General features: G+C 39.7%; 1 protein-coding gene across 1 annotated transcript in view; it reads right to left on the bottom strand.

Annotated features, from left to right (window-relative positions):
- The window catches only part of STUM (stum, mechanosensory transduction mediator homolog), a 40,482-nt gene that overhangs the window by 1,436 nt on the left and 16,065 nt on the right, over positions 1-22,981 (bottom strand). The window contains exon 2 of the mRNA XM_070949582.1: positions 5,640-5,819. Coding sequence (XP_070805683.1) covers positions 5,640-5,819 — 180 coding nt within the window. The remainder of the gene's footprint in view (positions 1-5,639; positions 5,820-22,981) is intronic.

The following is a 22,981-nucleotide window of genomic DNA, read 5'->3' as shown; positions in this document are numbered from 1 at the left end:
CTGGCCAAGGTCTTAAAGATGGGGTTCATGTGCATTATGGTAGGGTTTGCTTTATCGTGATTTACTGAATAAATCACACTTCTTTGGGTTTAAGCAAAGTTAAAAGTGATGATTTAGTAATATTGGTGGCTTAGTTCACAATATCCTAAGCCCCACACAAAGCAATTGCATTATGGTTTGAATTAATAAAAGAATGCAGGCTTAGTTTAGTATTTGAAACATTTTCCCTGAGGAAAAGTGTTTATGTTTAAATTAATTAAATTGTGGGGGGAAATATCAGATAAAAACATACCTTGTGAAACTTGGTTGATCATTCAGAAGAAGTGAAAGAAACATAAAAGAGAAAAACAAAGCCATAATTATAAGAAATTATTCAAAAAAGAGCAAAATGGAAAAACATAAGTACAGTGATTAGCTACTCTCTGTTTATTAAAGAATGGTATTTTAGAATTGAAGCTTTTTTTCCTTTGCAAATCCCTAACTAACAAGAATTTAAATTTGCTTCTAGAATATGCACTGGATATGCATTGAGGGAATCTGAGAAGGAAAATAACCCTGGGTTTGTAAGGATCAGATCAATTAAAATCTTGACTCAACACAAAAGCAAAAATGATAATATCATGAATAAAACTGTCAATATCACAATGTTTTAAATTAATAGAATATGACCATACTTTGTACCCTAAGTACAATTCTAATTGCTATCTTCCCAAAAGAATATTATAGTGCTAAACATATATTAAAATGGCAATCCAAATGAGGAATTAGTGGATTAAATGTGCTATCAAAGGATATTGTATTAGCTAGCATAATACAATTATGGGGAAAAAACTTAACAGAGAACATGGTAAAGGTAAAGGTTCCCCTTGCACATATGTTGTTGTTTTTTTTAAATTTGATTTATATGCCGCCCTTCTCCGGAGACTCAGGGCAGCTTACAATGCGTTAAGCAATAGCCTTCATACTTTTGTATATTTATACAAAGTCAGCTTATTGCCCCCACAACTGGGTCCTCATTTTACCTACCTTAGAAAGGATGGAAGGCTGAGTCAACCTTGAGCCTGGTGAGATTCGAACTTACAGTAATTGCAGACAGCTGGTGTTAATCACAATGCTTTTAGTCTGCTGAGCCACCAGGCCCAGTTGTGCTAGTCATTCGACTCTAGGGGGTGATGCTCATCTCTGTTTCAAAGCCGAAAAGCCAGCGCTGTCCGAAGATGTCTCCGTGGTCATGTGGCCAGCATGACTAAATGCCAAAGGTGCACGGAACGCTATTACCTTCCCACCATAGGTGGTCCCTATTTTTCTACTTGCATTTTTTACATGTTTTTGAACTGCTAGGTTGGCAGAAGCTGGGACAAGTAACGGGAGCTCACCCCGTTACACGGCACTAGGGATTTGAACTGCTGAACTGCCAACCTTTTGATCGACAAGCTCAGTGTCTTAGCCATTGAGCCACAGCGTCCCTATGCGTCCCTACCTGTCAGAGAACATGACAGAGTGATAAAACGTCATGTATAGTATAGAGAGGAAAAAATTATCCTATATATAAGGAGTTAGCATTAAACTAGTGGAGAGTGATTAAAGGTGTATTTTTTCTCATAGAGTAGTTAAAACCATCAAACTTAGAATCACATGATAGCAGTCCCCAACTAAGATTATTATATTATAAATGGGCAACTTCTCAGGATATTAATAAAATGTGTCCAGGATCAGAGGAAGTTTGCCTATGGGAAGTAATGACAAGGCCCCTTTCAGTTCAAATTCAGGCTTTATATATGTCTGAGATGGCACTGATTATACTTATGGACCACCTCTGACAATATCAGATATAGGACATGTAATTCTGCATGCCCTCCTTGGCCCCTCAACAACTTTTGATACTGTTAGTCATGGTATTCTTATGGACTGGGTCTGAGAGTTAAGAATGGAAGGGACTGTGCTACAAATAGTCCTCAAATTACAACAGCAATTGGGACTGGGACTGCCATTGTTAAACGATACAGTTGTAAAGTGCAACAACATGTGACCAGATCACTTAGCAACACCTATCCCAGCAATCCCAGTTGTCATCATAACCCCAGAAGGTCATTAAATGGAAACAAGAGAGTCCCAGGCAAGGAGCAGAGGAGGGGGTTGCTAGTGAGAGGGTGCTGTGCAGGGGCAGGTGCCATAGGCAGACACTATGTTATGTGGGCAGGATAGCAGGGCTGCAGGAGAGCTGGCAGAGGGCTCACGTGGGTTACCAGAGGTTGCAGGTAATGAAATGGTATGTGGGAATGAACCTGGGAGGCAGGGCAAAGAAATATAATGCAAGGAATGGCCAGATAAGAAAGCACATAGGCTGCAGCTGTATAGCAAGCTGAAGCAAGAAACACCCTGAGTTCTTGGGCTGTAAAGGTGATGGCAGGAAAACTGTATTTTCAGATTTGCAAGATTCTATTGTTGTAGCTTCATAATAAAATAGAATTAGTTTATTTGGGTGTGTTTCCTGTCTAGTCTACTTGGTAAGACTGAAAAGTGGATTCTGCAGAACACGAGTGAGCTAGTAAGGGCTGCTGTTGTGGCCTGTCAGCAGCCTGTGCAGTTAGTAGCTGATTCCGACAGCGAGGAGGCTGGTGTGGTGCTGCGCCAGCAGCCTGTGCAGTTGGCACTTGAGTCAGACAATGAGGAGGCTGGAGAAGAAGTGGTGGCAGAGGCAGGGATTCAGCCAGAGCCTTCAGAACCTCCAGAAGCTCCCATAAGTGAAGAGGAAGAAGAGGAGAAGCCTCTTCTCAATGCACAAGCGCACAGAGCTGCGAAAAGGCAGGAGTGGCTCCTCAAGATCTCTTGAGGAGATCTCCTCAAGAGTAAGGCTTGGAGCTAATTGGCCATTCCCCTAGCCTATTTAAGGAAGGACGATGACTGATGCAATTTGCAGGAAACAACTTCGTTCACATTCCTTCACGTCTTGATTCGGCTCTTGTTTCTCTCTTATCAGTTTTCCTGCAAATTTCTTCTGGGCATTCTGCCAACCACAGTAAGATTACAGTTATCTGAAATATTGTGCCTCAGAATTGATTTATTATTCTTTGGATTCTTGTCGGCTGTTAATGAAGTTAAATTAACAGCCTTTGTTCAGAAAAGACTGATTTAAATTAGTAAACTAAGATTTGTACGGATTTTGTGTGTGCTGTGTTCTTTGGGGTCCATAGCTGGGGCAGAACAGCTGCAGATGGATGCCAGGGAGTGAGAGCAAGCTAGCGATAGACTCCAATAGGTGATGGGAAACATGGGAAAGCTGGCAGAAGGTGTGGGCAGGGTGCGGTGAGCAGGTGTGCACTATGGAGTGCGGGCAGGAGGGGGCGCTAAGCAGTAGTGGGGTTCAAACCCAGTTGCTACTGGTTCGCTCATGGGAGCGCACACCGCTCATGTGTGATGCTTCTTCACATGGACAGAAGCTTCTGTGCATGTGCAGAGACGACCGGCTGGGTGGGTGGAGCCTCCCGCCACTGCCGCTACCGGTTCGCCCGATCCGGGGTGAGCCGGTAGCAACCCACCACTGGCGTTAAGGAATATGATATCTCTGTAATGGGCTCCCGGAGAAAAAGAGGTAGGGGCAACTTACTGGACTCTGCTTGTGGGAATCTGACAGAAAAGTTCACAAGTGGTGATCACAGGTCACAGCTCCCTGCAACAGGCTAATCATGAGCCAGGCTCTCAAGTGCCTGGATTGCAATCATGTGACTGTGGAGATGGCTAGAATTTTAAGGACCCGTTTTAAGTTCATATTTCAGTGCCAACACACAGTTGTTGACTGAATGGCTGACAACTATCATATTGTAGTTTCCAAGTTTCTCTGGGATTGGGTGCAGTTGTGTTGGGAGGGAAAGCATCCTGACACCTGAAACCCTCATTTTGTAAGAGCCCTTAGGATTCAACACATTCCCCATTCTTATTTAACATCTACATGAGGGTATTATGTGGAGTTATCTGGAAATATTGTTAGGGAGTGTCAATATGTGGGTGACATCCGATAGTCTATTTCAATCCCAGGCTCATTGGGCAACACTGCCAATATTTTGTAGTGCCTCGAGGATGTTGGATCTGGATACAGAGGAACAGGATCAGGGTCAACCTGTCCAGTCCTCAGCAGTCAGGGAAGCAAGAGTCACATGAAATGTCTTTAATTATTGTCAGGAAATAAGAGATTAGGATATAGAACCTTGGAAACCAAAGAAGCCAAATTCCTACCTACATTTAGGAATGAATTAATTAAGGTGGGATCACTGAATTATTGAACCTTTTTCCCAAATTGTGAAACTGAAGCACTAACCACTCTTTTTCCCAGATAAGCCTGACACTGAAACAACCATCTGCTCTTCATTAGTTATGTTTTGAAATACTTTTGTTTTCATTCTCAGCCTTGGTGAGTTTTTTTCACAAGCCTAGCAACACTGAATGGTTGAAGATGCAAAGACCTTCTGTTTTAGAGATTTTCTAATATTAGTTCTCAATTACATTGCAGTAACCCAGGCAGAATTTGGGGGGTTAGTGGCAGCTATGGCCAAGAAAGCTATCTGCACAAATACATTTGGTTAGCCAATTACGCTCTTTTCTGATTTGGGAGCCCTTTCTCATAGTCTTTCAGGTTTTAGATATTTTTATTTACTACTGCAACATGCTCCAGCTGGGGTTGCTCCTGGAAGCTGCAGTTGGAACGAAGCAGCATGAGTAGCTGCAGATGCATACCATTTCACCCATGTGACACTTCTACTTCACAAGCTGCACCACTTGCCAGTTGGCTTCCAGTTGCAATTCAACATGCTAGTTGGCACCTTCATGAATTGGGGTCTAGTTACCTACATGAGTATCTTTTTCTCTCTGTGGTTTGGTTGTTTGCTTTTTTAGTAAATATTGTAGAATAAGCATGCTCCAGATCCCATAGATGAAGGGAGTGTTATCTTATGGGACCCCAGAGACCCCTTCTCTTTGTCTGCCACTGCCCTCTGAAAGAGCATTACTTGGGACCCAGTTGTCTTTAGGAAAGCCTTGAAGATCTTGCTTTTTGATCAGGCCCCTGGATAGGCTCCTTTGTGACCCAGTTTATGATATTTGTTAGCCATATAATTATATTAACATTTCCCTGATGAGAAGCTCTACTGGTACATTGTTTTTTATTAGATTTGTTATGTTTGTTTAATCTGTTTTTATTATATTGCTGCATACTGCCTAGAATTCCTTTGGTAATTGAGATGGCCAAACTGATTAATTTTTAAAAAAATGGATAAATCGTGATTGCCTTTATGCACCATTTATGGTTACTGGGAGCCAACTGCTTGACTAGTATAGAGAACAAGTATGGTACATTTATAAAAGAATGTGAAAGAAAGTGTTTTGGAGGTCACTCCATGACAAAAGTTGATCTCTATATCCTAATGTTGTTTTTGTTCAAAGAAATATTAGGGAAAAAGAGAAGGAAGCATCTTTAGCTTGTTTCCGCAAACAGATTCCATCAAGGTATCAACTCACACAAAAAAGAGATTTTAGCTGTTAGAGAACTATTTGATTTAACTAGGACCCACTTCTATCCCAATTCCCACAAGCTCACTTTAATTCTTAATAATTAGAATAACAAACAAAAATGAACAAAAACTTACTGGCAAGAATGACCATGTCCATCCCCCAAAATATACTCATGATCCAGCCAACCATCACAATTGCTGTGAGAATCTGAATCAGAGCTGCTGCAATATTCAACCAGAACACACAACAAATGTGTCTGTCAGGGAGATCCGTCCGGGCTCCACACAAGACTGTGAAAGCTGATACAAATGTCCCTGTAGAAAGGAAGATCAGCATTAAAAACTCAGAAGATAACAAAGGTCACAGACATAACATGAAACACCATCATATAAGAGCAGTAGAATAACTGGCAGGCCCAGCCTCAGAAATGATCTGCATTTGTTTCAAGAGGCATACATACATAAATAAAAATATCCACCACATTTGAAAACACTTTGCAGCATTTTAATATATTAAAAAGCTTATTATTTACTGCTTAGAAAAAGCTTATTATAGGACCCTAGAATAGGAAAGGAACAAATCCACTAAAGTTTAGCCTCCTACTCCTACATAGCAAATCACAATCACTGTTTCCACAGATCAGCCCACATAATCATTAATATTGTTATAGAAAAAGCATCTAGAAGTTAGGTGCTAATTAAATTCATTAACAGTCCTGGAATATATGTGCTGTTAGGCTATAAGATGAGCCATAGATTTATTTGCTTATTTAATAGAGCACCAGATTTCAGTTTTACTTTTATTTTATTTTACTTACTTATTTGTCAAGCATATATAAGATAACAAGTAAAAGTATAAACATAATTTGAACACATGAAAAGAGTAAGAGTAAAAAGGAATATTAGGACAGGGACGGTAGGCAAGCTGATGCACTTATGCACGCCCCTTACAGTCCTCTTAGCAGTGGTGGTTGTTCCCGGTTCTGTCCGGTTCGTTAGAACCTGTAGTAAAAGCGATGGGAGGCTCCACCCACCCACCTGGACATCATAATTGACTATCTGCGAAGGCATGTGTTCCTGTTGCGAACCAGTAGTAAAGGTAAGTAGAACCCATCCCTGCCTCTTAGGAATGGGGTGAGGTCAACAGTAGACAGTTTAAGGTTAAAGTTTTGGGGGTTTGGGAAAGAAACCACAGAGTCAGGTAGTGCATTCCAGGTATTGACCACTCTGTTACTGAAGTCATATTTTCTGAAATCGAGTTTGGAGTGGTTTATCTTGAGTTTGTATCTATTATTTGTTCGTGTATTGTTGTGGTTGAAGCTGAAGTAGTCATTGACAGGTAGGACATTGTGGCAGATAATTTTATGTAATACACTTAAGTCAGACCGAAGTCAGCGTAGTTCTAAGTTGTCTAAGCTCAAAATTTGAAGTCTGGTGGCATAAGATATTTTATTGATTCATTTCTGAAAATTCAGAGTCATTTCCTAACACAAGTAGGTTTTGTGGATACTAGGCAAGAGTTTAGGCATTACTATACAAGTATTATCTTGTTTATCACCCAAGTGTGTAAAACCACCCTTCCACCTTTGTATATGTACCTCCCAAAGACCACAGATGTCCAGAATCAGTTCAGAAGCAAAGCAGGGAGCAGCAGGAGTGGAAAAGAGCTGCTAAGACCCAGAAAAGGAACATAATATTGAAAGTGGTGGGTACAGAAGAAGAAAGACAGGAGAGACTTCCTGCAGTGCGAGACTTTTCTATGGTCCTTATTTTCCTATTGAATCAATTTGTCTTATTTTCTGCACTGTCATCAGTGGTTCCTCCCAGTTCGGCCGAGCCAGTAGCGGTGATGATATGATGTCATCAAACTGGTTCTCTTTGTTCAGGAGCTGCCCCCCCGCCCCCCTGCGTTATTCTTACCTTTTATTTGGCCCCGCCTCCAATCTATTCGCTGCCTCCCAAGTCCCAGCTGATCGGCTACAAGGAAAAAAACTGTTTAAACTCTTGCCATGGGGCTTCAAAGGGCCGCCCTACAGCTGATCAGTGTTAAAAGGCAGTGTTGTGATAGACCAGTGTGCTCGAAAAACAAATGGATAGACTGGTGTGCTCCAAAAACAAATGGGTAGACTGGGGCCTCCAAAAACAAATGGGTAGACCAGTGCCTCCAAAAACAAATGGGTAGACCGGAACGCTCCAAGAACAAATGGGTAGACCAGTACGGTTCTGCAAGTAGTTAAAAGCCTGGTAAACCAGTACCTCTGCTAAATCCTAAAGAATTGTCACATGACCATCAAACCACGGCCACAAAATAAGCCAGCCCACAGAACAGGTAATAAAAAATTTTAGAACCCACCGCTGACTGTCATTATTGTATTACTGTATTGAATCAGTAGCTACTGAAGCCAAAGAGAAAAATATGCCACTCTAAAAGAGAAGTCCTGTTTGCTTTGTACAATGAATTCTTCAGAAGCAAGTAAAACAATTAAAACAGAGCATGTGGTCAACCAAATACTGTACAAGTCTCATTTTTTTAACCACACCAGAATTGTCTTTTATTATGTATGTTTGGAAGAAATTAACCTTTTGGATGGAGCAAATTCTGAAGGTTAACATAACCAAAATAAACAACAGTGATTATAATAGGCAATGACAGTGCAGAAAATAAGACAAAATCACATTGTAAAAGCAAAATCCTCATTCCCTCCCCACTCCTGGGGGAAGGATATTGCAAAAATCTCCATTCCCACCCCACTCTGGGGCCGGCCAGAGGTGATATTAGCCGGTTCTCCGAACTACTCAAAATTTCCAATACCGGTTGTCCGAACTGTTCAAAATTTCCGCTACCAGTTCTCCAGAACCTGCTGGATTTCACCCCAGCTAACATGTGGCAGTTGAGAATCAAACTATTTGAATTTCTGATTTAGAATTTAACTCAAAATTTACTTGATCATTCAGATATGATTTTAACTCCTGGGGGATGAATGGCAAAGAGAAGACAACTGTGAGTTCCTTGGAATCTCTCCATATAAGGACAGGATGGGAGATCAATCACACAAACTCTGGATGATTGCTCCTCACAAGCCAATCACAGGACAGAGGTTTTCTATGAATTGGAGCACTGGGAGACAAAGGTTTAGCCATCTTCCCCACAACTGCAAACGAGCCTTTTCAAGGACGCTAAGATTGCAAACCTCCCTTTTTAATCTCTTTTGGAAATTTCCTATTAACTTTAAAGCTATCAGAATAAAAAGTTTCAAATATCTTCATTGATGAGTTTATTTTAAGCTTTGAACCAAAGAAAAACTATTTATAAGCTTAAAGAAATTGAAAGAGATAGTAAAAAGCTATACAGAGAAAATTGTTAGATTTTACTATTATAATCAAAATTCTTAATAAAACTATATATAAATATACTAGTTTGAAATTCAATATTTAAAACTAGAGTTACCAGGGAAACGTCTGGTTTGACAACTTCTCCATATTCCATAATGGAATAAAAATAGCAAAACCCCAAAAGGAATCGAAAACAGGTACAGATCAATCTGCCTCTATAATGGGATGAGTATATCAAAACATGAAAATCAAAATTTCAAAATCTAGAAAATGAATAGATTTATTCCATCCTTAGTTTCTAAGGAATCATTGTAGCAAGTTAAAAATTCTCCCACCCCAAAGCCTGTTCAAAAACCCCAGAACCAGAGAATGTCAAACATGGACAGTTTGCTTTTCTACTCTTTTGAAGGAGGAAAAGTCCTTTAAAAAGGCTTGACACAGTTGACAGCCTGTAAGAGAAAGCTCCCAAGCTTGTCTACCCACTAAGTGTCATTGTTCTTAATGTTCTCCTCCTTCCAAGTTTCATGGATCTCAGCCCACAAACTGCTGAGGATAATGTAACAAGTCATGGGGAAGCTTTGTTAAAAGGACAAGAAATTACCGTAAATTTTAAAGTGCACCACATCATTCCTAACCTTATAAGGAAATAGCTATTTATTCCATGAGCAAAAAAGCAGTAATAAAAGGGATTGAAAAATAAAAACAGATTAAAATCTCACTATTGTCTCAGACTTCTAATTAGCCAGTGAATTGCTTTGCAAATAAAGAAATTATACCTTTAAAAGAATAAAGAGGTCAATGAAACACAAAACAAAGTACCTAATTACTAATATAGTGGTAGAGTGGCTGGTGATTCAAGCGCTGGCACTAAGCCTGATCTGTACATTTTGGCTCAGTATCTCAGCATTCGCTTGATACTATGCTGGGTTATTTTACTGTTCCAAATGTTCATTCCCACACTTCTCCAACAGAGATACAAATTAGGATGACTAAGACCTTATACAGACAGTAGTTGAATGTATTTATCCATGCCAAACACACACACACACACACATATACACACACACACCCTTTTAAAAGTATACAATTTTTAACAGGAAGAAATCTGTCTCACAGAAAACCAGAATTCACACTTTGTTTTAAAACTTACTGTTTTTATTTTACTTGCTAATTCTAACAGATTACTGTATGGACATTTCTGATTAATTTCTCCTCGAAATCAAGTTTATTTTTTTCCTCTTGTAACAAGCAGGGAAGAAAGCCAAAGAAAACATACATTCTTTCCTAACTGAGCTGAAAGGGAAAAAAGGGAGCCTTACTTTCAAATGAGATGCTAAATATACCATAGACAAAAACAGTACTGTATGCCACTAGTCTCAATCTGCATTCTTCTGAGGCTGGCAGGTGTAAAATAACAACAGTGATTTTTCTGTATGCTCTGCCTGTAGTTACATTAGATTTAATGCAGATCCAAGCACTACAAGACATTTAAGGCAGTGGTGGGTTGCCCCCGGTTCGCACCGGTTCTATAGAACTAGTAGTAAAACCGGTAGGAGGCTCCGCCCACTGACCCCGACATCATCAAAGCGCTTTTGTGCATGTGCAAAAGCTTCTGCGCAAGCGAAGCGAGCCCGCATGCGCAGCCCACTGCAAACTGGTAGTAAAGGTAAGTAGAACCCACCCCTGATTCTATACACGCATAATTTATCGGTAAGCAAGTGGGGTTGCAAAAAGAAACTTAGATTTCTGCTTTTATATAACGAAATAGAAATCCCTGAGTTGTTTTCTGGTATCCTCCTTCATAAGGGGATATTATAGGTGAAGAGTGGGAGACACTTTGGACCTAGAAGCATATAGGTAGACCTTGACTTACAACACTTCACTTAGTGACTGTTCAAAGTTACAACGGCATTGAAAAAAGTGACTTATGATCATTTTTCAGACTAATGACCATTATAGCATCCCCATGGTCACGTGATTTATATTCAGGTGCTTGTCAACTGACTCACATTTACGACGGTTGCAGTGTCCCAGTGTCATGTGATCCCTTTTGCAGCCTTCTGTCAAGCAAAGTCAATGGGGAAACCAGATTCACCTAACTTAATCATGTTACTAATTTAACAACTGTAATGATTCACTTAACAAATTCACTTAGCAAGAAAAGTCGTAAAATGGGGCAAAACTCACTTTACAAATTTCTCACTTAGCAACATAATTTTGGGCTCAATTGTGGACATAAATTGAGGACTACCTATATAGGCTTGGCTGGGCTGTATTGCTTCTGACTCTACAAGGAGGTTTGTTTCTGGACGACAGAAACAAAGTACACAGAGAAAACCTGCAAATCAATATTAAAATATTGCTTAATGCATTGTAAGCCGCCCTGAGTCTCCGGAGAAGGCGGCATATAAATCAAATTAAATATATATATATATATATATATATATATATATATATATATATATATATATATATATATATATATAAATTTTCTTACTTCTTCGTAGGGTTTATGTGTGTTTTTCTTCTAGGGAAAACTGTAGGGAAAACCTGGCTAGAAGAAAAACATACATATATATATATATATATATATATATATATATATATATATATATATATATATATATAATTTAAACTATTCTTCAAATGTGCTAGATTTCTGAGTGAGAGAAATAAAGAATACTTAGCTCCTTATATTTCATAAAAGTTGCCTTAATTACTTTTTTTTAATGCATATAAATGCATATAAAGCTGGGAGGGTCAGAAAGTATGGTTTCAATAAGGCCCACCCATGTAATTACCTCCATAATTAAGCAGTTGTGCAGAAAAATAATCTTACAAATAATCTTGCAATAATCTTGCAAAAATATTTCAGCAACAAATCTTCACCCACAGTTCAAATAATACAGTCCCGCACAATAATGAAACAGAATACAAAAAAATATGCTGGACTATGGAATTACAGTCCAACAACATATGAAATTGCTGACAAATACAGCTTGGTGTACTCTGAAGGTCACAACTTTTTAGAAATCCTTTGAAATAAAAATAGCAGGGCTATTATCCCATCTATAGGTTTTGACATGTAAGAATACTGACAATTCCAGGCTGCAGACATTACATCTAAACAGGCAAAGACATATATTTTTTATATTAAAATGGAACATTACAAGCCCCGAGATTAGATAGGGCGTGATCTATTGGCTTTTTGGAAGACTTTGAAGATACCAATGTATTCCTGGGCATGGGTGTCACATGGTTAGTCTGAGTCAATGTAGTGGCTGTTATGATTTTACTATAAAATAGTTTTTATTTTGGCTGCATGTGTTGCTGTTTTAATGCTTTCTGTATTGTTGTATTTATATGCTGTTAGCTACCTACAGTTGCTAAGGCAAGATGGGCGGCCATATAAGCTAAATTAATAATAATAACAAAAACCACTATGTGTGTGAAATCTAAGATGGCTTACTTCTCCTAATCCTGCATGTAAATAAGAATCAACAACATGAACTATTTTCATGGCAAAGGCAATCAAAATATCATCGAAGGAATCAAAGGTAAAATCAATAACATATTTTCATTTGCTAATAGTTATGGTCAAAATACAGGATCTAACAATACAAGCAACCAAGGAAAAAAAGACCAAGTAAGAAAAAAAATGTGAAGTAGACGTGATGGATTCCAATTGTTACTGAAACAGGTATAGGTAGTCCTTAAGTTATGACCACAACTGAGCCCAACATTTCTGTTGCTGAGCAAGACATTTGTTAAGTGAGTTTTGTCCCATTATTATGATGTTTCTTGCCACAGTTAAGTGAATCATTGCAATTGTTAAGTTAGTAACACGGTTATTAATTGAATCTGGCTTCTCCCTTGCCTTCGCTTGTCAGAAAACTGCAAAAGATGATCACATGATCCTGGGACATTGCAACTGTCATAAATATGAACCAGTTGTCAGGCAACCAAATTTTGATCATGTGACTATGGGGATGCTTCAATAGGTGTGAAAAACAGTCATAATTCATTTTTTCAGGCCATTGTAATGTCAAACAATCACTAATTGAATGATTGTAAATTGAGGACTACCTGTACTTGCTGTTTTGATATAAATGTAACATTTTTTTTCTAAATAGGATCAGTCAAAATTAAACTAATAAAGAAATTCTGAACTGAAACTGAGAGACAATTTGCCTGGGCTTTTATTTTTCAGATTAGGGGAATAAACATTTTGGAAATTAAAGCAAGTCAAGAGCATGTCTACAGTACTTCTGGCCTCATTCTTATATTGGTTTAAAAAGCAGATATTAATACCAAGTTCTTTGGAGTTCCCCTTTATGTCAAACAGTCTTCTCACAATCCCCCTTAAATTTCAAACATCATGAGTCAAACTGGAGAATAGAATAACACAACAGAGAGAATACAAAGACTGCCTCGGGGGGGGGGGGGAGGGATATTAGACTCAAAGGACTTTTTCTAAAGTACTTTTCAGAATTCTCTATTATCTTCTTTTGTAGTATGCCTCACATTACAAAAGGCTTTGCACACAAAAACTCAAAATCCAGAATGTTGATATTACCTAATTAAACCTCTCTTTCCCATAATACTGAACTCTTGACAATATTTTTCTTATAACAAAAATATGCCAGTAAGAGCAAGTGGAAGGTAATGGTAAAAGAGCCCTGTATGTTTTAGTGTGGTAGACCGGTGATATTTAAACACAGTGCTTGCTATCATGGCATAGATCAGCAACCTTTTCAGGAAGTGGATGTCAGCTGTCATCTTAGAAAATGGTATGGGTTGCTCCAAACATTTATTTTTAAAAAGTTAAATCTTAAGAGATTCCAAATTCCACATACCGTATTTTTCGGATATAAGACTATAAGACGCACTGGTGTATAAGACACACCAAGATTTCGAAGAGGTAAGTAAGAAAAAAAAGTTATTGCCCTCCCCTGTCCCCAGGAACACTCTGCAGGCCTCCCAATCCCTCTGTGCACCCCATTTTTGCGAAAAATGGGATGAGCAGGGTCGGGCTTTGGGGGGCCAAAAATGGCTGTATTCGGTATATAAGATGTACCAACATTTCCACCCTCTTTTAGGAGGGAAAAAGTGTGTCTCATACTCTGAAAAATACAGTAGTCTTTCAATCTATTGTTGAAGAGCATTTGGAAGCTACAGCTAATGCAGAGTGTGGTGGTGCAGGCAATTCCTGGGGCCCCAAAGATGGTCCATGTAACACCACTGCTCCATGAGCTGCATTGGCTGCCGGACAGCTTCCAAGTGCAATTCAAGGTGTTAGTAATCACCTTTAAAGCCCATTGTGGCCTGGGTGCAGGCTACTTGAGGGACCATCAAGTAGAAAAGCCAAGGTGGCACAATGTTCAGAATGCAGTACTGCAGGCTACTTCTGCTGACTGGTGGCTGATTGCAATTTGCCAGTCAAGGTTGACTCAGCTTTCCATCCTTCCAAGGTCGGTAAAATGAGGATCCAGATTGTTTGAGGCAATATGTTGACTCTGTAAACTGATTAGAGAGGGCTGTAAACCACTGTGAAGCCGTATATAAGTCTAAGTGCTAAGTGCTATTGCTATCTCATCCCAGTGGGATTGGCCTGCCCCACCCCTGCCAGCAGAGTAGGCATGCTGCAGACCCCATGGGCCCAAGTATTCTGTCTGGCCGGGTCCAGAAGAGTCTTCTCTGCTGTTGCACCTGCCCTTTGGAGCATCTTGCAACCCTTCCAACTTTCTGTAAGAGCCTAAAGATCTGGCTCTGCCAGTCAACTTGGCGCCCCAATGAAGGAGCATCACAATGGAGATGATCAATTAACAACAGATCCTACCTCGTCCCCCACCATCCTGTTCCTGCCTTCCCCAGTTTTTAATTGGGCCACGGTATTTGGATCTTCACAGTATTTTATTTATGTCTTTTAGCTTTTGTATAGTTTTTATCTTTTTATGATTGTAAGCCTCCCAGAGTTACCCTGTGGTAAGATGGGTGACCAATAAATTTTACAAATAAATAAGTAGTAAATAAATCTTATCACAAGGATCACAAACAATCTCATTCAAATATCCTGAAATCTTGTGAGATTCAATTATCACATGACATTTCAGCAAAACAATTTGATAAATCCCGCTCTCTTTCACTTTCTCTCTCATTCCAGAGAATCGGTTTAGAGTGATTTCCACCAAACATTATGGGAAAACAAAGGCAATATTCCTTGGCAGATACATTTTTTATTCCTTTCCTTTATGGTTAGCTATAAAGCATAAACCACCATATCGTCCCAACTCAGAAAATTATGATTTAGAAAAAATCCTACTGATTTCTCTGCTTATCAGAAGTAATAATTAAATATGCAGGGAAGGAAAGGCATGAACCAAAACTTTTTACCTGTTCATTCCACAATACTGGCTCCAAGGTTTCATCTTTTCACCAAGGTATATCAACTATTTTAGAATCAAAGAGTTACTGACAACATAAAATATATGTGGTAGCCAGGAAGCTATTGGAATTCGGCTTAATTAGAACATGAGATACTCAGCGCATCAGATTATTATTATTATCAAGCCATAGCTGACAATGTGCTTTTCATCTGCTTTTTCTAATGAGAATGTGACGGTGTTTCCCTTCAGATTCAAACAGCTGTCATTCATGCTGGCATTATCTTTCAAGCTAAATCTTTGCAATGCATCCTATCCAAAGTCTCTTTTGAAACTGCTATTTGTGGATCAGATTAAAAGTAGATGGACAGAAATGAATTGTTAACTTATCTGACCACACTTGTTGGGGTTGGACAGGTTGATTTACTGAGGGCACAGAAACATCAATAGATTTTGCTACAATCTTAAAATGTCCTGATATAAGAACACCACAGAATAGTCTCAGTATTAAAAAAAAAGTCCTTGCTGCTCTGTGATTAATATAAATTAAAACAATGCAAACCTCTTTGCTTTTATCATAAACATACAGATGTCAATTGAAAGTTGTTTTAAAACAATCCAGCCTTCACATCCAGTAACATTCCTCTTTCCTAACAAGTCTAAAACATAATTTTTCTGTCTTTTGCACAGACGTTCAAGCCAGTGTAACAAATAGTTTCAAGATTATTATTATTCCAGGCAGGGCCATTTCAATATAGGATTGAGTTAAGTAGTAGAAAAGTGTAATTTGCTTCTCCTCTTACCAGAAAGATTTTCCAGTTAATTAGCAAAGGCAACTGCTTATTTTCTTAATGGGACAGTTAAAACATGACCTCCTTGGCACTAATAGCTCCTGTAGCCAATACTTTGGCCACTTTGCAAGAAAAAAAAAAACTCCCTGAAAATCTGCACAGCAGGGGAAATGTTGGGAAGAAAAACAAAAGTCCTCACCATGACATGCAAAATACACGGACATGTACAGGGCACTTTCCTCCAAAATGGACATGTCATGCTCACCATGAGTTTCAAATTGTGCTACAAGAAAAGAAGCAAGCTCAGAGAATATTAAGAAACCAACCTTCAGCTTCCACAGATTCTGCACTGTGACAAATGTACGGTACTACCTTTCTAATTAACAATTTCCAGGGCAACCTGGAAATCATAGCTAAATAAAAACTTAAAAGCTGATAAATGGTAAAAGCACATCAAAAGTGTTAACAGTAAAGCAATGAAAACCTCATCTGTGAATCATGTCAGTATGTCAATGTCAATAATGCCACCCCAGGCCATCCCAACGATGCCCTTGAAGTGATATCCCAGTGCCTGGAGGCCGTGCGGGCCTGGATGGGGAGAAACAGGCTCCGACTCAACCCTTCCAAGACTGAGTGGCTGTGGCTTCCAGCATCCCGATATAGCCAGCTGGCGCCATCGCTGGCTATTGGGGGCGAATCACTGGCCCGCACGGAGAGGGCTCACAACTTAGGCGTCCTCCTGGATGCACGGCTGTCTTTAGAAGAGCATGAGACGGACGTGGCCAGGGGGGCTTTTTATCAGTTCGCCTGATACTTCAGTTGTGTCCCTTTCTGGATCAAGACTCCCTACGCATGGTCACTCAAGCACTCGTCACTTTCCGCTTGGACTATTGCAATGCTCTCTACATGGGGCTCCCCTTGGGGTGCACCCGGAGGCTGCAGTTGGTCCAGAATGCGGCTGCGCGGGGGATTATTGGAGCGACAGGGCACTCACATATGACACCTCTCCTGCGCGAGCTGCACTGGCTTCCTGTGGTCTTCCGGATGCGCTTCAAGGTGTTGGTGACCACCTTTAAAGTGCTCCATGGCTTAGGGCCGGGGTATTTGTGAGACTGCCTCCTGCCGCCAATAGCCTCCCACCAACCGGTTCGCTCGCACAGAGAGGGCCTCCTCAGGGTGCCGTCGGCCAGACAGTGCTGGCTGATGACCCCCAGGGGGAGAGCCTTCTCTGTGGCAGCACCTGCCCTCTGGAATGGCCTGCCCCCTGAGATACGCATGATATCAGACCTCCGGACTTTTCGTCGGGCCCTGAAAACACACTTATTCCATCTAGCCGGGCTGGCTTGATCCCATCCTCTCAGTTTTTAATTGAATTCGGTTTTAATTGGGTTGTTTTAAATTTTGGGCCAAAATTATTTAATTGTTTTTTAAACTGTTTTTTAAATTTTATATGCTATGTTTTATCTCAGCTGTACACCGCCCTGAGTCCTGCAGGAGAAGGGCAGTATAGAAATAAAATAAAATAAAATAAAATAAAATAAAATAAATAAATAAATAAATAAATAAATAAATAAATAAATAAGTAAGTAAGTAAGTAAGTAATATTAAAATATATGAACGATAAAAATAATAAATTGTTAGTTGCATTAAAATTTAGTATTTTATATTATAAAGTATAAAGAAATTGCTAGGTAAACCTCCCAAGGTCAGTCTCCTTCCCCTGGTATTTCTCAGAGAATGAATGCAGAAAAGAGAAGGATTTGAAAGAGGGCTTCTCATTAAACTCATCATTTATATGCAGTCTCACATGGAAAAAGCTCCTAAAGATGCTTGACAACATAGTATTATTAATATTCCAGTCTTCCAACACAGCTGCATTATTAGTGGGAGAGAATATTTTGTAGTTCAGGGTTGAATTTTTGAGTTCTTGGTGCTCTCTGAACTTGATTGTTTGCTTGCAGACATTTCATTATCCAAGTAGTTGTATTAGTCTCAGAAAGACTTTATGTTTTACACAATATTTTAGGAACAGGGTAACTTATAGGAAAAGAAATAGAAACTTTTTCAGGATTAATATTAAAGCATAGAAAGTTATAAAATTAGAAATTTGCATTTTTGCAAATACATGTTCTCGCATTATCAACTAAGATATTAGAAATGGAATATGTGGAGGTGTGGAAAAGGAGATATTCTTCCTATACAGTTAGTCCTTGACTTATGACCACAGCTGAGCCCAGAATTTCCATTGTTAAGGAAGGTGATGGTTAAATCAGTTGTAGCCAATTTTGTAACTTTTTTAGCCATGGTTATTTAGCAAATCACTGCAGTTATTAAGTAAATCATGAGGCTGTTAAATGAATCCAACTTCCCCCTATTTCCATGATGGCAAACCTATGGCACACATGCTAGAGGTGGCACACAGAGCCCTATCTGCTGGCACATGCACCGTCGCCCCAGGTCAGATCTCAGTGGTGTTTCTTTCGTGAGCTTCTTTTTCCCTGCAAATGACGAAACGGAAGCTCACAAAAGAAAAAGATCTTACCTCTTGGTGCACTGCCGGTGTTGGGCTGTCCCGTTTCCTCTCTTTTTTCTCTAGACCTGCCAGCTACCTGGTCTTTGGGATTATGCTGCATATGAGCAGATATGCATGTGCACATCTGCACATGTTCATGCATGCACATGTATGTGTTTGCGCATGTGCATGTCTGTGCATGTCCATGCATGCACATGTCCATGCATGTCCACGCATGTGTGAATTCATGTCTGCGCATGCACGTGTTCGCACACACACCTTTCAATTTGGGCATGCACGCGTTTTGGGCATTCAGTGCCTAAAAGGTTCGCCATCGCTAGTATAGAGTTTTCTGCCTGAGCAAAGGATTGGATTAGATTGGAAGACCTCCAAGGTCCCTCTGTTATCCTGTTATTAATTACACACATTTCATTCATTTATTTATTTGGTTTCTATCCTATTAAAGAATTGGGCAGCCTGCAGAGCACAACATCTACCTACATTTTTCCAGAAAGAACTGTTGAAGTAGATGTGAAGAAAGATAATGAATGGCCCAAAGACACCCAGCGTAATTCTGGGGCGGAGGCTGGATTAGAACATGGTTCTCTCCATTCCTAGTTCATCACTTTAACCACTACATTTTTCTGACATTGGAAGACCTGCATAGAAACATAAAAGCTACAGAACTAGCACAAAGATGCTATTTTACAGGTATGTACAAAATCATACAGTTGATATCATTCCTAAAATATATGGAAAAAAGCTTTACAAAAATAGTGTATATTTTCATTGTGTAAATATATTAATTTTCAATTGTACGAATTTGAAGGATAAAATATATAATAAGAATAGTACACATATATTTGGATCTTCATAACACATATGCTTATTATTGCAGCTCAATTATTTGGCCCCTATTTGGACCGAGATGCCCTACACACAGTTACTCAAGCGCTAGTCACCTCCTGTCTTGACTACTGTAATGCTCTCTACCTGGTGCTGCCCTTGAGGACCACTCGGAGGCTTCAGCTGGTGCAGAATGCAGCCACGCGGGTTGTGATGGGAGGGTCCGGATACTCCCATGTTACACCTCTCCTGCGCAAGTTGCATTGGTTACCGGTTGCCCTCCGGGTGAGATTCAAGGTGCTAGTGATGACCTATAAAGCCCTACATGGCTTAGGCCCAGGATACTTGTCGGACCATCTGCAGCCAGCAATGGCTTCCCATCGCCCGGTGAGTTCTCACAGGGAGGGCCTTCTCCGGGTACCATCGGCTAGACAATGTCGGCTGGCGGCCCCCAGGGGTAGAGTTTTCTCTGTGGGTGCGCCCACTCTTTGGAATCAACTCCCCCTGGGGCTTCGGTTGGCTCCTGGCCTTCGCACCTTCCGCCGCGAATTAAAAACATGGCTGTTCACATCACCCAGCCTGGACTGAGGGGGTTTTTGATTATTTTAATGGGTTTTAATATATGTTTAAACTATATATCTATACATTTATGTATTTTATGTATGTATACTTATGTATTTTATGTCTTTTATTGGCTTTGTTTTTACTTGTTGTGAGCCGCCCTGAGTCCTATGGAGATAGGGCGGCATATAAATTATATTAAATAAATAAAATAAATAAATTATAGCAATCCATCTATTGATACGAAAACAAAAGAAAACCCATTCTGAGGAATGGTATTAAAAGCACTGCACTAACATTCTAATGAGATTAAGAAAATTCAAGATAAACAAAAGGCACAAATCATTATTATTGTCATCACTTTGGGTTTTTTATACGCAGCACCTGGAGTACTGTACATATTTATAAACATAGCTGGCTCAACTTTCTGGAAAATGTTCAATGTCTGTATAAACAAAACAATTAGATTAATAAGAAAATTAATTAGAAATGTTCCAGAATATATTATTTTATATGCTAAAATGCTATATCGCCTATAGGAATGGAATGTTCTAAGGAAATTTAGCCTCTGAGCACATTGCCTGTATTATGTTCAGGATAATTTATCTCGTAGTATGTTTAAGAATATTCTGTTTGGATTGAGATAATTTGACAGAGTTTGTGACATATTCAATCCAGGCAATAATTACCTTGTCCTCCAATTGAATTATTCACCCATTGCTCGGCCATACAGCTTTCTGTTCTGGGAAAACAATTCCCAAGTTCCATATCTTCATGGAGGTATGTCTTGTTACACACATATACACAGAAAGTTACACTAAATTTATACACACAAAGTTAACACGCACACAAACAGGCACACCAGCTTTAAAATAAAATAAAATATTTTTTTACTGCCCTGTTGGTCTCTAATGCCTTTTAGAACTACTAGTAATTGTATTGTAGAACAATAGTTATTAACACTTGCCTGTTACTGTAAACAGAAGGTGGCTGGGTCAAAATCATTTCTCCAGTCAGTTGAGTTACAAGAGCTTAATTACAAAAAGGATTATATTAGAACATAGATAGCAAGGTTGGAAGGAGCCATGGAGATCTACTAGACCAACCCCCCTACTCCAGCAGGAAGCCCTAATTATTCCGGACATATGGTTGTCCAATCTCTTCTTGAAAACCTCTAGTGATGGAGCACTCACAAGTTCTGGAGGCAAGTCATTTCATTAATGGATTGTTCTTACCAAGTGGTGGGATTCAAATGATTTAACAACCAGTTCTCTACCCCAATGACCAGCTGGGTAGGTGTGACTGGGTGGTCATGTGACAGAGTGGGTGTAGCCAACTCAACATCACTCACATCGAGGGGCGCTTCTCCTCACCCGGCCTTTGTGATGGTGGGGATGCTGCAATGATCGTAAGTGTGAAAAATAGTCAGAAGTCACTTTTTTCAGTGCCACTGTAACTTTGAATAGTCACTAAATGAACTGTTGTAAGTCAAGGATTACCTGTCAAAAATACAAAAAGCTTCTTTGCTCGCAAAAAGCTGCCCTAAATACCAATCATTAGATTAGAAATACCTGCAACCCAGAGTTACAAATCAGGCAGGGTGCCAGAGCACCTTGAGGAATTAAAATAGTTAAAATGCAATGATAACTATCAGCAGTCAACTCTTGCTCATAAAGCACATAAAGCAACCTTTAGCAGAGAGGTAATTTAAGCTCTCCAGAAAGTGGGTGGGCATATTTGGGCTACAAAATGATGAACTAAAGAGACAAATTAACAAAATATATAGGGAACCCAGGTTCAAGTCTCTGATCTCCCAAGTTTGTCAAGCATGGTTGGTCTCACTCACTTCACAAGATATCCTAAGGAAATCAAGCAGATTTAAGGTAAGATCACATGCCCTGCAGAAAGGGAGTAAAAAATATCAGTGCCAAGCTTGCATTCTGCCTCTTGGAAGTATACCCCATGTTGGAAGAAACATCCTTCTGGGTTCTGCTCCAAGTGGGGAAACAGACACTGGAAACATGGAGACTGCTTGGAAAGATGGTTTAATGGTGGACAGGATCACATGGCTTGAGTTCCTGAACAGAAAAGGGAGGAATACAGCGAGTCCACGGATTTTTATGCTCTTTCTGGCTTTGCATTTCTTGGGGCCCCGAAAGAGTATCCTGATTGGTTGTCAGACTCCCAGGGGGTGGGGGTCTTAGCTAGCCTTGCTGGCTGATGGTCACATGTGCTTCCCAGGTCACATGTGGTGAGTTTCTGCTGCTATTGTGTAGAGGCTAATCCTATCTTTGTTGGATCTTTGGCAATTCCTACTATGGTTCTGCCTGAAGGAGGTAGATCTTTGTTATGTAGAATAGACTGGCCCAGGCCTTAATGGCCCATTGACAAAGGGTGGGGGCAGGAAGGTGGGAGCTGCTTCAAAACATGTTTATCCCAGGGAAATATAATATTCTGCCTTTTTCATATTTCCTAAAATATTTCACTCTTCCAGGAAAGGGGTGGGTGCTAACTTCCTACACCCAAAAGGACAGTGCCAGGAACCACTAAAGCTGTGAAAAAAGACCCCCTCCCCAGATAGAAAAAGAAACCACGAAGCAGGAAAAATTCAAACACAATACAAATAATTAAATCACAACAGTTTAAATCCTTTTAAAACTAAAACACAAGCTTCGTCTGGCTCCTTGCCAGAGCTCACATCCCAGGCAAACTCAAGTGTAAACACTTGAGATAATCCTAACTACAAAGAAAGCAATTAGCGCTAGAATGTAGCAAAAGAGCAAACACAATAGCTGTTGCTTGTTAAACCAATTACCAGAACAAATAGATACAGGAACTAGCCAGATTTCTGAACCCTGCTTCTTTTCAGGAACAGAGATTAACCTTTTTCCTTCCAAACAAAGCTTAATAGGAAAAATTATCCCATCAATAAACACAGGATTAAATGTCACCAAGCACAGAATTAAACTTCACCAAAAACCAGTTTTAGACCAAAACTCAGAAACTCATGTTTGAATGTCAATCTTTCTAGCTAGCCAAGAAGCCTTGCTA

This window comes from Pituophis catenifer, unplaced genomic scaffold (genome assembly GCF_029215685.1).
Source record: "Pituophis catenifer annectens isolate HBS135680 unplaced genomic scaffold, rPitCat1.0.hap2 SCAF_1, whole genome shotgun sequence".
Lineage (NCBI taxonomy): Eukaryota > Metazoa > Chordata > Lepidosauria > Squamata > Colubridae > Pituophis > Pituophis catenifer.
Note: the sequence above shows the minus strand (reverse complement) of the source record. Positions and strands in the feature narration are given on the sequence as shown.